Genomic DNA, 16,413 nt, shown 5'->3' with positions numbered 1-16,413 from the left:
CTTCTACTTATGGTTTGGGGGACAACACAGACAGAGGGGCAAGACTTTGCTCCTGGGTGCTGGTCCCAGCTCCAAAGCCTCTCCCTACGTCCACAGCTCTCTTCCAATGAGGCTGCCACAGAGGCTTGTTGGGTCCCCCCAACCCCCCCCCCGGCATTGGCACATGAAAATATAAGTTACCCAGGACCTGAGGGAGCCCAGGGCAGGAGTCCGTTATGTGGCCCCAGGCTATGCCATTTGTCACAAAGTGTCGGGGCCCTTAGCAGCCGATTCCCGGGTGTCTACGCAGTGCAGGGCCACCTTGGGGCTGGAGCCAGGCTGCCGAGGGTAGGTGCCCTCCCGCACCAGCCGCCGGCAGCGCACAGCCTGGCCCACGCTGATGCTCTGCAGTGCTGGCAGGTGGAGGAGCAACATCTCGGGCAGAGGCACCAGGCCCGTGCCCGACAGGTCCAGCTCCTGCAGGGAGTCCAGGCCTGAGAATACCTCGGCTCCTGCCCACTTGAGCTTCGGGTTGCCTGACAGGTCCAAGACCTGCAAGCTCTGCAGCTCACGGAAGCCATGGGGTGCCAGCTGGGGGAGACCTTGCAGGCTGCCCAGGGACAGGTGCGTAAGGCCCGCCAGCCCCTGGAAGGCGCCTGGGCCAACGGCGGCCAGCGGATTCCCATCCAGGCTCAGGTAGCGTAGGGGCAAGTCCCGGAGGTCGGGTACGGCGCGGAGCTGGTTCCAGGCCAGGTTCAGGCTCTGGATGGTGGGTGTGGGTAGGCCGGCCCCCACAGGGTGCGGCGCGAGGCGGTGGATGAGGTTGTGGGAGAGGTCCAAGTGCAGCGCCCGGGCCTGGCTGTGGGTAGTGAAGGCGGTCACCGAGACCTCCCGGAGCCGGTTGTGGCTGAGATTCACGTCGCTCAGGGGTGAGCTGGTGAAGCTTTCGGCCGGCAGAGCCGCCAGGCCATTGTGGCTGATGTCAAGCGACTCCAGGTAGCGAAGGCGGGAGAAGGCGGTGGGCGAGAGGCTGGTGAGCAGGTTGTGGCTGAGATCCAGACCAGCCAGCGTGGTATAGCCCGGCCCGGCCAGCACCGACTCGTTCACGGTCTCTAGCCGGTTGGAGGACAGGTCCAAGTGGGCTGTGTCCAGAGGGATGGGCACGGGCACGATGTGGGGGCCCAGGCCACTGCAATCCACACGGGTCAGGCTGAAGCTGTCAAAGAGGCCAAAGGTCTCCACCTCGCACTGGCATCCGGGGAAGCATGGCCGGGTGGTCTGGGCCCCGCTCACAGCCAGCAGCAGCAGCAGGGGCAGCAGCAGGGGCCACGGCATGGTGGGGGCTGGAAAGAGAGCCACAGGTGAGGGACGGCAGCAAGCACCCCGTACCAGACGGTTCTCGCCCGACCACAGAAGCCACGAGCCGGTGTGTCTGGGCAGAGCTGAACGTTGCCACCACCAGTCCTGTCCTCCCAGGATGCTTCCCCCGGACACTCTTCCTCACGTAATTCCTGGTCCCCGCTCCTCCCTGGCCTTAGTCTCTCCATCTGTGTGGTGGAGGGGTCAGGCCACATGAGTGAAGCAGCAGAACACTTTCTTAAAAAAATAAAGATCAGCGGGTAAAAGCAGGCATGCTCTGGCTGATGTGAGGGTGGGGACTTGGAACCTTCCAGGCCTGCTTAAGACCCTGCCAGAAACCGCCTGGACTGGACGGGTCTCTGGCTGGCCTCTCCCGCTGATCGGCTAGGGTGTTCCATCCGCCTCGGCTGAGAAAGTGCTGGGTGCTGGGGACTGCGCTACCTGCCTCCCAGCACGGGCCTACTCAACCCTCACAATGACAGAAACCGCAAGGTAGCTATTTCTCTTGCCGCTTCACGAAGAGAGAACTGAGACGCAGAAGGTTCAGAAAGCTATGCACGGCCACACGTCTGCGGGGGAAGGACCTGGATGGAGTACGGAGGAAGCATGACTCACTGTCATGGTTTGGCAGTGGCTGAGCCATGTCTGAGACCCACACTCCAACCCCCAAGACTGAAGCCTCTCCCTGCCAGGGGGGCCCGCAGTGACCATCCCCACCCTACCCCTTTTGTGGATAACAACATTTCAGTCCCTAGTCCGGAGCCCCGTCCCTGGCCTGGCCTCCAGAGGCAGGATCCTTATTCCAACGGGGGACCCTGTGTCTAGACTTCGAGATGGGCTCTGGGGACAGCTGTCCCAAGCCCCTTCCCCCTTGCCCTGTCCCCACCCACAGCTGATACAGCTATTACCCCTTGTTGGCCCTTTCTTTAGTGGAGGGCAGGCAGCTGGGCTGGTTCCTTCCTTATACAGATGAAGAACTAGAGGCTCAGAGAGGAACAGGCTTTCTTCCTGAACTAGTAAAAGCAGAGCAAGATCAGAACCTAGGCCTACTCAATCCCAAGTCCCCTCTTTTCATCTGCTTCCTCCAGCAGGACTGGTGAGGTAGCCAGCAGACACAGGCCCAAGAGGGGCTTTTCCCACTGACACATGCTATGACACAAGCCACGGCCCTCCCCGGCCTCAGTTTCCCTCCCTGTACAATTGTAACAGTAGCCGCCAGTGATGCCAGGCACTCTATGCATGTTGTCACATTCATTCCTCACACCCACCCACACCTGTGTGACCCAAAGCCTGAGTTCACGCCCGCTGCAGCTCCGGGGACAGAGGTGCTGAGGAGGGAGGGGCTCACAGGGGGATGAGAGAGGGCAGAGTAGTGAGAGCCTCTCAGTCTGCGGTTACCTACTCCTGCCACAGAGCGGTCACTCCGCCCAGGGGACAGAAGGCACCCAGCCTCACCCCAGCAGGTCTCTTCTTCTGGGGTGGCCCTGCCCTGCCCTCCTGCCCAGTCTTCCCACACCCATCCCTCCCACTGGCCCCCAGGGAGGGAGCAGCAGGATACCCCTGCATGAAACTTTGAAGGAGCAGCCATCTGATCTGCACTCTGGCTCTGAGCAGGGGCAGCGAGAAGTGGGGCTCTTCCCTCCGCCCCCGCTACGTGGGCCTCTCCTCTCCCACCCCTTTCTTTTGTAGAGTCCAATTTGAGGATTAAACCCAGCCCAGGTGCATCCTGGGCTTGGGCCCAACTGAGGCAGGACAGAGTGTTCCAATGTCTGGAACCAAAAAGAAAATATTGAGTTGCTCCAGGCCCCCTTTGTTCTGCTGGGTGAGCTTCTCACCACAGGGGTTCATTACCACTCAGAGCCCCACCTTCCCTGCCAAGCCGATCTGCTCACACGCACCCTTCCTGGGGTTTAAACACTACACACACACACACACACACACACACACACACACACAAAGGCCCCGAGGTTACCCTGTGGTTCCCAAAGGTGATTATACAATGCGCCTATTAAATGCCAGACGGCCCCTCGAGAGCTCCTGCTTATGTGACCGGCAGCCTGAAAGCAGCCCAAACCCTCTCCCCTAGAGCAGGGGTCTCTTACCACCCTCCCCAGGCCTTCCCCCTGTCCTCTGTACCGCAAGGCGGTCATTCTTGCCCTGCCCTCTTCACACCAGGCGATTGAACTACCACCAAAGGGCAACGCAAACTGTGAAGAGCTGGGCATGAACGCGAGGTGGTCATTTCCAGACCACCGGGGACAGGAAGGCCGACATAAAGGGAGCAGGAGTAGCGACTGGGCCCCGCCTGCATAACTGCGCTTGTGGGAGCTCTCTGAGCACCCTGGACAAGGTGCCCCCCCGCCAGCCCCGCACAGCGGCCACCTCTGCCAGGGGCCCCATTCTGTGCCAGGCCTGGACACTCCCAGGGGCAAGTGCTGACGGGGACAGTCCGAGCCAGTCCCCACGACGGGCCAATGCTGGACCCACATTCTCTCCTACATCTGCAGCCCCTCCAGGAGGTCTGCAGCCTTAGGTCCGTTTTAGAGGAAACGGAGGGTGAGAACCGAACTCAGGCCTTGGTAACCTCCTAACTGGTTCGGTTCAAGTGGAACGCACACTTCTGTCCTTTGGTGGGAAAGGAAGAGGGAAGCAGCCAGAGAACTCAGGCCCGGCGCCGCGGTCTTCAATACTCAGCGGCTCCGGGGCTTTGGTGAGCTCGCAGCCGAGTCCAGAGGCCTCTCCGGGGTGTCCCAGGCAGTTGAGAGAAAGAAATCCCCGAGATGCCTTACAACTTTGGAGGTGTGGGCCGCTGTCTGAGAGTCGGTGTCCCTGTCCTGCCGAGAGATCCCCTCTGGGGTAACATCAGGAGGGGTGCCTTTGTAGGAGTGTCTCAGAGATGCTAGGGCCTGGCACTGTGGCTCCAAGCCCTTAGCAAAAGGCTCAGGAGCCAAGGGGAAGGCAGAACTTTCTCAGGGGGAGACTGAGGGAAGATAAGGAATATTCGGGCCAGGGGTGCGGCTCTTTATAGTTCACAAAAGGCCTCTGCTCACTGGATGCCACGAGGGTCGCAGAGCGGGGCGTGCCACCCGGCACTTGAGTGATGAGGAGCCTGTGACCCACTGTGCAGTGACTTGTCCACAGCCTCCCAGCGAGGTGGTGGCGGCCCATGTTCAGGCTCCGGTCTCCTGATTCCAGGCTTGGGCTTCCCAGCCCACTCAGAATGGCTGTTGAAGTCTCTTAGGGATTTTATGGAGTCCATAAAAATCATGCTCAGAAAAGTCCACAGCCTCATAGAGGGGGCTGATGCCATAATGCTAGGTATCGTAAGGATAAATTGCATATCTAGGAAAATTATAACTATGCATTAAAAAAAAAACACAACAACCAACCCAAATCCTAATTTTGGAAAGTCTAGAAAAAAATATATCCATGCAACAGTAGTTTCTCTTCAGATGGTAGAACTTTGAGCGATTTAAACATGTTTTAATCTCCTTTTCTCCCATTTCCTCTCTTACAGGAGAAATATATATAAAACACACTGACAAACCCACTAACAAAGCCTCCCAAAAGACCATGGCCATCTCTGCTTTCTCTGATCTTGGCTAGCCACAATCCCTGAGCCTCAGTCTCCCCATCTGTAAAATGGAGATGTGAATAGCCAGCTCACGGGACTGTGGTGGAGACGAAATAGAATGGTGGCAACGGGGCCTCCCTGGCAGGCTTCCTAGCACATGGGAAGACTGCAGTGTGGTCTACCCTGCCCTCCCCCACAGACTGGGAGCTGGTGGGTGGGGGCCAGCAGGCGGGCCTGACCCATCTCTCTTCCTCCTTCCTTCGGCACACATGTATGAAATGTGTCAAAGCTCTTATCAGCACCCTCTGGGAGAGCAGTTCTTTCCTGGGTGGCACACTGTTTCCACAGGACTGCTGGATCTGTGAAGGGATGAGTAATGTTGAGTTCCCCTTGACGGAAACCACTAGCCTCAGCTCCGTGGAGAGGAAAGGCCTTCACAGAGAGCCAGAATCCTTGGACGCTAACTTGCAGTGTGAACCAGGCAAGTCACTTTACCTTTCTGGACCGGCTCCTTGAACTATGAATCTGGGGATGGTAATGATGGTCCCATCAGCCTCAGAGGGGATAGGTGTGAAGATGAGACTGGGAAGCTGATTATTCCCACTGAGAAATGAGGCCCTGGGGGGGTGGAGGCCACGTGACGGAAAGATGGCACCTTTTGATCTGACCTACAGCCATATCCACTGTGGAGGTCATCACCGCACCGCTTCCTGGGGAACCTGCACAGGGCCTCAGAGCTTTTCCTGACATGGTGCTTTGCAGGCCTCTGCCCACTGGGCAGGGGTGGCCCTCCAGAGGAGAACTGTCATTCTGGGATCAGTTCCCTGCTCTGAAGAAGCTATGATCCTGGCAACTGGAGTCCCGTGCCAAACCAGGCAACTCGGGCAAACAACTTCCTCTTTCTCAGCCTGTTTCCTTACCTAAAACGGAGACAACAGCGCCTTCCTCAAGGGATCGCTGTGCGGACCAGAGACCACAGTGCGAGGAGCTGACGGAAGTGCAGTTGATGAGGGCTGGTGCCTTTCCTGAGCCGTAGGGTAGAAGGAGCCCCCCGAGGGCCCTCCCCCAACCCCTTCACCACTCTCTGGAGGATGAAAGGGAGGCGACAGGATGACTGTGCGTGGTGACAAGACAGGCCCTGGAGGACAGTCAGGAGCCCCAGCCTGGTCTGCTCACACCCGTGGACGAGTCCCCTCTCCTCTTTGCGCCTCAGCTCCCCTGGCTTCACAGTGAGAGGTTTAGCCTAGCCCCTGCAGCTCCAGCGTCTCAGGAGGGCAACACGTACCAGAAGCATTTACTAAATCTCTACTGAGTGCAGGGCGCTGTGCAAGGCCATGGGAGGTGCATGTTGGGCGCGGGTGGGGGGACCAGGCCCCTGTCCTCAAGAGGCTTACAGACCAGCAGTGGGGACAGGAGAGCAAGTCGGAACAAGACGGCTAACACCTGCCTTGCACCCAGAAGAACGGGACTCCTGTGCCCAGCGTGCCACCATCTGTGTGACCTTCACGGTTTTCTTTCTTTCTTTGAGCCTCGGTTTTCTCATCTGTAACAGTATGGACCCTGCCTCCCTCTGGGACCTGTGATCTACCCTGGGGAGGAAGGGAAAGGCAGACACGTGGCCACCATCGAAGGCAAGGGAGGAAAGGGATCTTTGGCCCAAGACGTATCACTTCTTTCCCAAACCCCGGCCTGCAAATAAAAGAGACTGGTCAGCCAGCCTACAGAACACAAGGGCTTAGAAACTACCCACCCTGGGTTGGGGGGACACCGCATAAGGTCCTCTGGGCAGGGGCCAGGAGTTATTCCTTGGTGGGACCACTGTGGCTCTAAGCAAAGTTGGCCGATGGCCCTGTGAGGTCAGAAGACAAACCTGCGTGGCTATTTCCTAACGGGCTCCGGGCAGCATTCCCTCCCGTGACAGCGAGGGCCTGCTCAGACAGCCCCCAGGACTGGTGTGGCCACATCACTCCCCTTCTCAAAACCCTCCCAACCTCTCCTTCTACCTACAGACATCAAGTTCGCCCTGGCACAGAGGCACGCTGTCCCCACGGTCGTCCCTCCCCCAGCTGAGCCCCCGTCTTGACCTGAACCTACGGTGGGGAGCTCTGAACAACTCGGCCCTTGCTCGCACTTCCTCAAACTCACAGAGAGTTCAGGGTGGGGAACTGGAAGGTCCCCCAGCGATCACCGGTAACTGAGGCCCAGAGGGGTAGTGACGACAAGGAAACGGCAGAGCAGGGCCCAGGACCCGGGTCCCGGTGCCTGACTGCGACCAGTGGCACCCGCGCCCACCTGGCCTGCCAGGGCCCTGCCTGTGGAACAAAGTTGTTCTATCCACTCGGGCCCCAGAGCCGGTTTCCTGGCCTAGGCCTCTCACGCCGTCCGTGAGCCTCCTTCGGCTGCATACTCACTACATCCTATCCTGTGATTTACCTGCCCATCTCCTGACTTCAAGTGTGAGCGGCTTGGGGCAGCGACTCTGCCTTCTTCACCTGTCCATCCCTCCCCGACGCTGGTGTCAGAGCCAGGCCTGGAGGCCATGGCAGACCCAGTTGGGTGAAGAACAGGCCTGCTGGACTCAGACCCAGGTGTAAGGCCAGCCCCACACCTGCGTGCCTGAGGCAAGTGTCAACCTTGTTGGGTCTCAGTGTCCTCAATAGGGGCAACGACACAGGGTTGGTCAAAGCATTATGGGAGAGCCTGTGAAAACACTCGGCTCCGTGTCTGCCACATGCTAAGTTCTCCATGCGTGGTAGTCGATGACGGCGATGACTTACGAAGCTTCCAGAAGGCAATGACCGTGTTACTCTTCTTCATGTTCCTCCCTACCCAAGGACCCAGTGCAGCGCCAGGCACCCGGCAGGTCTGTGACTGCTTGTACTAACATTCTCTGGACAGTGTGCTGGTGTCGGCTGGCCAGGGTCCAAACTCCCTCCTCCTTCTCTGAGACTCATCTAGAGCTCAGGGTTCTGGCTTAGGCCTTCCTGGCCCCAGGCGCCTGCCCCTGGTGCCACATCACAGCATTTCTGGGCCAAAGATTTGCCAGCTCCTCACCACAACTTCAAGAGGGAGCCCCTGGCACAGGAATGAGGTGGGCAGGAGGCTGAGCCTTGGGCTGGACCAGGGCCCCTGCCCCCACCTGAGATAGGCCGCTCGGTGCTGAGCTGCTGAGGCAGCACCGAGCTCAGCACCGAGCGGCCTCCCACCCTGCTCCCTCCGCCATGAGCTCACTCGAGCTGATGCCAACGAAATCCCCAGGTGGAAATTCCACGAACACCCTGCCCCCTCCCCCTTCCCCCCCCTTCCCCCCACTTAGCTCTGGAAACGCAAGGCAAAAACAATTTCAGGGCCTTGAGGGCTGACTCTCCCAACAGAATCACGAATGCCGTGTGGCATTAGTTTGTACACATCTGTACAAACACATCAGCTCACTGTGCACCTTCTATATCACCATCTCGTTTCTGCTTCATCACAGTCCTTGACCAGGGGGATCACTGTCCCTATTTTGCAGACGAGACTGACATTACTCAGCTGGGTGGTAGAGGAACCAGGTCTCAAACCCAGATGTCTGAGCTCCAAATCCCTCCTTATACCACTGGGACTCAACTTACAAATGGGCCCGTGTGGGCGACGGCTAGAGCTGATCGTGCTGGAGTGGAATTACATTTACCTGTCTGTCCTGTGAGCAGGGATGGGGTCCGATTGATCTGTATGTCCTTGGAGCTGAGCACTGGGGTTGGCACAGAGCGGATACTACATGAAGACGTATCAGGCATTCAGAACACTACCACTTCACCAAAGGACACCTCTTAACCTTTCCGACGCCTCAGCTGTGATCTGTTCAGTCACCCCACAAGATCAGCTGGTCAGGTGGCCCTGCTACGTGAAGAGACCCAGAGGGGTTCGGTCATCTGTCCAGAGTCACACAGCCTGTGAGGACAGGGGCTGGACTCAGGATCCAGGTACTGACACCCAGTGCCTGGCCTCCTCTATAACATTATCCCCGGTGCAGTTGGGCCCAGCAACCTTGGCCGAGGAGGATGATCTACAGGGAAATGGGCAAGGCTCCTAAGACTATTTCTTCCGTCCGGCGTGTCTTCTCCCTGAAGCTCGCCAAGATCCCTTCGGTGGAAGGCAGCATGTGTAGACTCATGGGGAGGCAGTCTGGGGCAGAGGAAGGGGTTTTGCAGCCAGGCAGACCAGGCACCAACCCCAGAGTGCCTCTCCTGCCAGGAGGCTTGCGTGTGCCCTCACCCCTGAGTCTGAGCCTTCCTCTGTAACATGGTGAGAATTCTGGTATTGCTCCCAGCAGGTCACTGGGATGATTACACAAGGTAAGATGAAGACTCAGTCCCAGGCCTGGCACGCATTGGTGCTCACTGCATGTGGGTTCCTGTCCCCTAAAGGCTGCTTTCAGGGGCCAGGAAAGAAAAAGGAGCTGCGACACCAGCAGATCTGAAGGTGAGGCAGGGGCAGAGTTTAAAGAATCTAAAATGCACCTGGGAGCCTTGGATTCTCTCCTAAGGCACCGTCCAGGGCCCTTCCTGGGCTACAAATGCTGACCAGGATTTAGCAGGGAATTGGGAAGCGGGTTTTGGAAAGGCTGCAGAAGACAAAGCAGGCTGAAGCAGGTGTGTCACCTCTGACAGAATGAGGACAGAATGAGAATCGGGTAGGTGGGTCACCATCTTCCCCTCTCTCACCCCCCAAGCCAGGCAGTGACCTTGCCCTGCCCAGGTTCAGCTCAGGAGGCGTCCCGGCCTGGACTGCTATGACAGCCTTGTTCCTAGCCCGCTGCGTCCAACTGTCAGCCTTACTGGGCACCACAGTACAATCCCAACAGAAGAATAGGACCTACCACTGCTCCCACTTAGAACCCATCCTACGAAGATGACTTGCCAGACTAGAAGCCCATTTTGCTTCCAGGGCCCCACGCCTTTGCACAGGTTGCTCCCTCTGACGAAGACGGCAGAGATGCCCTTTTCTTTGACCTGCATCGTCCCCCTAGGCTCCCATGGCCTCTGGGTTGCTCATATCAAAGTATGATACCCTTTGTGGTTTGTGACCATCTGTGGATCTGTGTCCTGCTCATCCCCTGTGTGGGGCCTGGCCGCGTGAAAGGGGATAAACCAGATAAATTTAATGTCCTGGACAGAAAGCTTCCTCCTGCTTGGTGAGGACATCACTGGCCCAAGCTTGCAGGAGACTTCGGGCTTTGCCAGGTGGTGAAATCAGGTTTAGGACCGCAGCTGAAGTTGTCTCTGCCTTCTGGTGTCAGTGCAATCCCACACCACAGGCACACCACAAACCTCCTCTCATTTTGTTAGCACATGTAATTTATCATCCTATTTGGCATTCACCACAGATCAGTGAGACAGGAATTACTAATGTTCACATCTGAAGGATGAGGAGACTGAAAACCAGAGGTAATGTTACTTGGCCAAGGTCACAGAGCTAGGAAGCGACAGAGTGGGAGTAAAATCTAGGTTCTTGACTCTAACTCTGCCTGCAGACTGGTCTCTCAGTCTCCAGCACCGCCCACAAGCCAGAGGAAGTTTTCTTGGAATTATCAATCCCACGCTATTATGCCTGCTTAAACCCACCAGCAGCTCTCCACCACCTGCAGATTCAAATCCCAGCTCCTAGGCCCGGCATTCAGGGCCCTCATATCTGCCCCCGCCTTCCCTCCCAGGGGAATTCCAATCCCCACCCCACCCCAACACCCACCTTGCATTGAGTCCACAATGCTGACCACCTCTGTGCTGTTATCAGAACACACAGCCGCACAGTGCGGTCCCCTCAGTGGGAGACACTTCCTGCTTACCCCTGCTGCTGCATTCCAGCCTTCCCTTCCTCGGGCTGCAGGGGTTCCAGGCCCACCTCACCTCATCCCTCCCTACCTTCAAAGCCACCTCCCCTCCCCCCATTCAATACAGCAAATCGCTGCCCGGGGGACTGCTCTAGAAAGAATGGAGGTGCGTGTCACACATCAAAGTGTTTCCAGGTTCTGTGGTCTCAAGCAGTCAGCCACAACAGAAGGGGAGGGGTGAAGTTGTCAACATCTTCCTTTCCAGAAGGCAAACTGAGGCAGAGAAAGGAAAGCGCCAATGTTTGCCTCCTTCCCAGGTGAGTGGCTTGTGGCCCTCCTTCACATCTGCAGCGTCCCCAAAACTCTAAAGTTAAAGACTGGGTGGAGGATGGTTGAGGGGGCAGGGGAGGGAAGGTGTTAGGGCTATCTCCGAGACTCAGGATCAAAGGCGCAGCAGGCTTCCACCCCTGAGCGCTCCCTCTGGGGTCAGACCTAGGCTCCGCAAGTCTGGACTTATCTGAAGGGTAGAGCAGGCAGGAAGGAAGGATCGGGGAAGTTCCTGAGTCACCTCCTCGTCCCGGCCAAGTGTGGGCGGCACCGCTCTCAAGCCGAATCCCGCAGCGCGGGTAATCCAGACTGCACGCTCGGCGCCCAGAGGGAGTTCTCTCGCTCCCATCCAGAGCAGAGTGACTGCGACTCCGAGAGGCTGAGCAACTCGCCCAGGGCTGGACTTGGGCCCATGGCCGTCCCACTGGGAACCAGTAGGTGCCGGGATCCCAGAAGCCGTCGCCTCCCCACCTACCGGATCGGAGGGCTGGTCCCCCCATCCCCCGGGGGCGGGACGCCAGCGGAGAGCGGATCTCAAAGCGGAGCCGGGGGTAGGGGCCGGCCTTTCGCCAAGCAGACACGTCTCTCTCGGTCACACACACTCCCTCGGAGAAGCGCCCGGCGGGCAACACCGGCTGCCGTCTCCTCTCCTGTCCTCTCCCGCTGCAGCCCCCACGCCGGGGCCCAGAACTGGCCGCTTACCTCTCTTCTCCTAGCTGGGTCGGCTGGGGTGTCCCGCACGCTCCGCCCAGCCGTGGCCTGGGCGAGTCCCCCAGCGCGGCTGACCCCCGCCCCCATCCTATCCCATCCCCTCGCGGCTCTAAGAACCTCAGGAGGTGAAGGAGGGGCGGGCCGCCAGCGCCCCGGCCCCGGCTGCAGCGGGAGGAGGACGGGGGCTGTTGCCGGAGGAACCAGGAGAAAAGTTTGAAGTCAAGTCGGGGGCCCGGGTGGACAGCAGGGGAGCGAGGAGTTGGGGCGGTGTCTGGCTCTCGGCGCGCACACACTCCACGGACACCCAACCCAGACACGTCGACAGGCACAGACCACGTACGCGGACACACGACGATGAGCCCACCCACAACCAAACGCGGGCCCACAAAACGTGGACATAGGCACCAAAAAGCCACACAAAGCCACAGACACACAAAAGGCTCAGGCAGATGCACGTCCCCGGATCCAAATCTACAAAGACCCACAAACGCGTGATGCACGTGTCCGCACAAAGACCCCAGAGGCGCCGGCCCCCGGCCCGCGTCCAGAGCCTTTGTCTCCTGGAAGCCCTCACCCCTTGGTACGTGTTCCCTACCCCGGCCCAGCCCCAGGCACCCCGCAGCCGCTGCTGACGCCCTGGATCCAGGAAAAGTTGAGGGGCCCGGGGCCCGCCCCCAGAGTCCCAGCGCCTCCCGCCCGCCGGATGGGGCGGCGAGGTTGGGGTCGGGGGCTCCGGACCTTCGCCCTCAGCGCGACTCCCGCTCCGCCCGGGACCCACACCCACCTGGAAGCCTGCACCGCAGCCGCCTCGGCGCGCTCACCCAGGCGGCCCGGCCGCGGGCTCTCCGGCCGGCGCTTTTCTCCGCGCGGCGCGGCCCGCCCCCCGGCCCCCGCCCGCCGCTGGGAGCCCCCCGCCCCCGCCTGCCCGGCGCCCAGTGGCTGCTCGGGCCCGCCGCCCGACGACCTAGGGAGTGTCGCCAAAGTGCCGGCTTTCCCGGCGCGCGCCCGCCCCGCCCCCCGCCCGCCTGCGGAGCCCTAGCGAGCCCGGGTTCCACCCTAGGGAGCGTCTCAAAAGTGCGCACGCAGCTCCCGCCCACTCCAGTCAGCCTCGCTCCCAGCTTCCTGCAACCCGGATCCCTGCCCCCTTCCCCAGAGCGCCTGAGCAACCTCAGCAGATGGCCGCATGGTCGGGAACATCTGGAGGTCGCAAGAATGCGTGTGTGCGTGTGTGTGCGTGTGTGTGTGCGTGTGTGTGTGTGTGTGTGTGTGTGCGCGCGCGCGCGCGCGCCAAAGAGAGGGTGGGGGGACGTTAGGAAGAAAGAGATTGAGTGGGTGAGGGTTCCCTCTTCTCGAGTTCATCCCCTCGTTTTTTTAAATGAGTGAAAGAGGTCCAGAGACATTAGTGAGAAGTAGACCAGGAATCTGAAACCGAGCAAGACTGGCTGAAAGACGAACCCGCAGAGGGGAGAGAGAGACAGGCCGAAGGCAGAAAAACTAGCAGGAGAGGAGAGGGAAAGCGGCAGACTTACTTGCTCTGAAGGGAACCGTGGACTTTGGCTGGATTTCTAAGAAGGGAAACTGTGTGTGTGACTAGGCACCACTTATTCCTCTGCAGCTCATCCTCTCTTCACCCCTCTTTACGTTTATAAGGTCAGGAAGACATCCAAAAAAAAAAAAAAAACTTTTAAAAACGGGGACTGGGAGAGAAATTGCCCGGTGGATGCCTTCCCAGTGTGGGGCTTGGGTGAGTTTGAGTCTCCCATTCTGCACACCTAGACAGGGGTAGGGGGCAGTTGTCAGGCACCCCAGAGGTATCTGGCCCAGGGGTGGAGGGAGGCTTTGGTCTTGAACCCTGGACATCCCAGGAACCCCCTGTTGTGGAGAGGGCCCCTGGGTGCAGAGATTGGGCAGTGTTCCCCCGGCAGTGGCCCAGACTTGCACTCCCAGTCTTTTTGCTTATTTCTTTATTACCTTTTTTTTTTAATTAAAAAAGTTGCTTGGGCTTGTGTGTATGTGTCTGCCTGTCTACCTGGAAGGAGGGAGGTATGTAGAGAGATGGGGAAGGAGGAGTGGAGGCCGCTACCCCAGCCTCAGGGCAGCAAAACTGAATCTGCTACACGGAGCCAGAGTGTTCTTGCAAGTCCTCCCGTGCACCCAGTGACCGTGCAGCTCCTGTAGACGGTGCTCAGCTGGGCTGAGATCCCCAGACCCTGCCCGTTAGGGAGGTGAGAGGAGAAGGCTGGGAGCCTGGTCTTCTCGGTGTAGGACCGGAAGAGCTCTCCTGTCTCCTCTGCCTCTGGCCCTTGTCCTCCCCCAATTAGAAACCCAGCTGCCAGAACTGGGAGGCCAGAGGGCCAAGCAGCCAGACTTCTCATCAGTCTTTGAAATTGTACCCCAGGCTCCTTTGCATCTAGTCACCTTCTCACAGTCGAGCTCGTAATAAATGGGCCGCTGAGATTCAACTCTGCACCCGCTCATCGTTCTCGGTGCAGCCTGGTGCCCTCAGGAGGAGATGAAGCCCTTCCCAGCCCTTCTCCCTGTCTGGGGGAGGAGACCCCCCAAAAGCATTTGGTGAGGGCCCTGAGCTTGGACAGGGTTTGGGTTCCAGCCCTGCCACTTCCCAGCTTTGGGTAATCTTAGGCAAGTCACCTATCCTCTCTCAGGTTCTGCGCCACAGGAGAGGCTGCTATGAGAAGTAAACAGGGTAACTTGTAAAGCAGTAAAACTTGTCACAGGAAGCACCATCCTGCAGTGTTAATTGCCGGTACTATTATACCTAGATGTCTCCCACCAGGGATGGTGTAGAGGCTGGAAAGCCCAGTAGGCTTGGGAGGGGAGGGGCCCAGGGAATGGCCATCTGACTCTCTGGCCCCTTTCCCTGGGGGAGAGAGGGCTTTCTTTCAGTGCAATCCCCCTGGGCCCTGGCCTGGAGACTTTCATCCTCCCCTCCCTTGATGTGGAGTTCTGGAGTGAGGCTCCTGCTGAGCATCTGAGAAATGGAGATAAATAATCAACTCCCAGGGAACTCGGGGGTGGGGGGGGTGGGGGGGGAGGGGAATGCTAACTCCCACTGCCCTTTGTATGCAGGGTCTACCGGCTGGGCTGGAGGATCCAGGCTCTCCCAAATGGCTTTTCACCTAAAGTACACATGATGAACAGCCCTTCACACCTTGGTTGGTGGCTGCAGGCAGTTTTGAAGCACTTCTGCATTCATCATTTCCCTGATCTTCCCTAACTTGGGCTTTGGGTAGGGAATGTCTGTCAGCCCTACCCATCTTCCTTGTCCGCTGTCTACACTGCAACAAAATATCCTTCCTAAACTGCAAAACTCCAAAAGTGATCATGACACTTGTCTACTTAAAACCTTTCAGTGGCAAAAGCCGAACTCCTTGGCTTGGCATTCAAGGCTCATGAGATATGCCCCCCGCCCCACCTCTTCAGCCTCATTTCTGGCCATCCCCTCTTACACATTTAAAACCCTAGTCCTCTAGTCACCTGGAACTGGGGGAGGGAGATGAGGGAGGGGAGCACCTCTACATTCTTCAAGCCTCTATCCAGATTCTCCTCCCCCAGGAAGCCCTCTGCCTGGCGAAGTTGGTCCTTCATACTATTACGTTGCCCCTCCCTTTGTACATAGACACTATCATTTTCCCGTTCTCTTCACCCTTCTGTAGCCATCCTGACCGTTATCACCTGCCAGGGACTGTGCTCGATGCTTTAAAGGTCACTACATCCCTTAATCCCTGTGTGGTTTTTAATCACTTAACAACCACACAGATTGATAGTGGTGAGGCCCAGAGAAAGAGATCTGTCCAATGTCACACAACCTGTTTTCTGCAGAGCTAGAACAATAGTCAGGGCCCCAGTGCTCCTTGTACAATCCACACAAAAGCAAAATGTGGTATAATAAGAGAGACCTCGGGAACCAAGTGTCCCAGATGCAAACCATTGCTCTATCCTCGGCTACCTATGGACTTCCTTCGCCTCAGCCTGTTTCCTTACCTGTAAAATGGGAATAAATAAGAAGCCCTACCTCACTGGGATGGAGGGAGGATCAAATGAATTAACATAGATGCAAAAATATTGTACGCTGTAGGGTGCTGTGTGCTTTTCATTGATTTCCTTGACCAGCCGTACTGCAACTGAGTTCTTTTTTCTCAGAACTCTCCAGACCAGAGGTCAAAGACACCAGTAGTCCCTTCGGTTGCCTTGCTCATTTCCCATGTTTTGAGAAAGCTAAAAGGTCTTTTTCTTTCCCTTACCGTAGCTCTCAAGCCTGACCAGAAAACCCGCCAAATCCAATGTATTTCCATGAAGCTCCCGAATCTCTATTTTTCTTGGGGCATTTTCTTCTTTCCAGCTGTCAGAAGCTGGCAGATCTAAAGTTAATAGAGCCACGTGAGGCAATAATAGAGAAGAAGAGCTGAAAGACAAAGACTGCCTGTCCAAGCCCCTGCTGATTGCATAGGGCTGAGTTGGCTGGTGCTATGCTATGTTTTTTAAAAGCTCGTGTGGTGATTGTGATGTCAGTACAGGGACTGGGGGACATGGCAGAACTCCTTAGGGTTTGCCAAGTCCTTCCACACACGTTTTCATTTTTGAGCCTCTGAGCACCCTTCTTAGGTCGTCTCTTATCTCTGTTTTACAGATGTGG

The 16,413-nt window shown here is 57.7% G+C and overlaps 1 protein-coding gene and 1 pseudogene across 1 annotated transcript; one reads left to right on the top strand and one right to left on the bottom strand.

Moving 5' to 3' along the window:
* Positions 1 to 240: 240 nt before the first annotated feature.
* TSKU (tsukushi, small leucine rich proteoglycan) lies at positions 241 to 1,314 on the bottom strand. The gene has a single exon (XM_028115759.2). It carries the CDS (start codon positions 1,312 to 1,314, stop codon positions 241 to 243), a length of 1,074 nt encoding a protein of 357 aa, XP_027971560.1.
* Positions 1,315 to 11,019: 9,705 nt separating this feature from the next.
* Positions 11,020 to 12,798, top strand: LOC148162664 (uncharacterized; annotated as a pseudogene).
* The last annotated feature ends 3,615 nt before the right edge of the window (positions 12,799 to 16,413 follow it).

This window comes from Eumetopias jubatus, unplaced genomic scaffold (genome assembly GCF_037043125.1).
Source record: "Eumetopias jubatus isolate StellerSeaLion01/CBP00866 unplaced genomic scaffold, mEumJub1_p1.0 scaffold_13, whole genome shotgun sequence".
Taxonomy (NCBI): Eukaryota; Metazoa; Chordata; class Mammalia; order Carnivora; family Otariidae; genus Eumetopias; species Eumetopias jubatus.
This window is presented reverse-complemented; position numbering and strand designations above follow the sequence as displayed.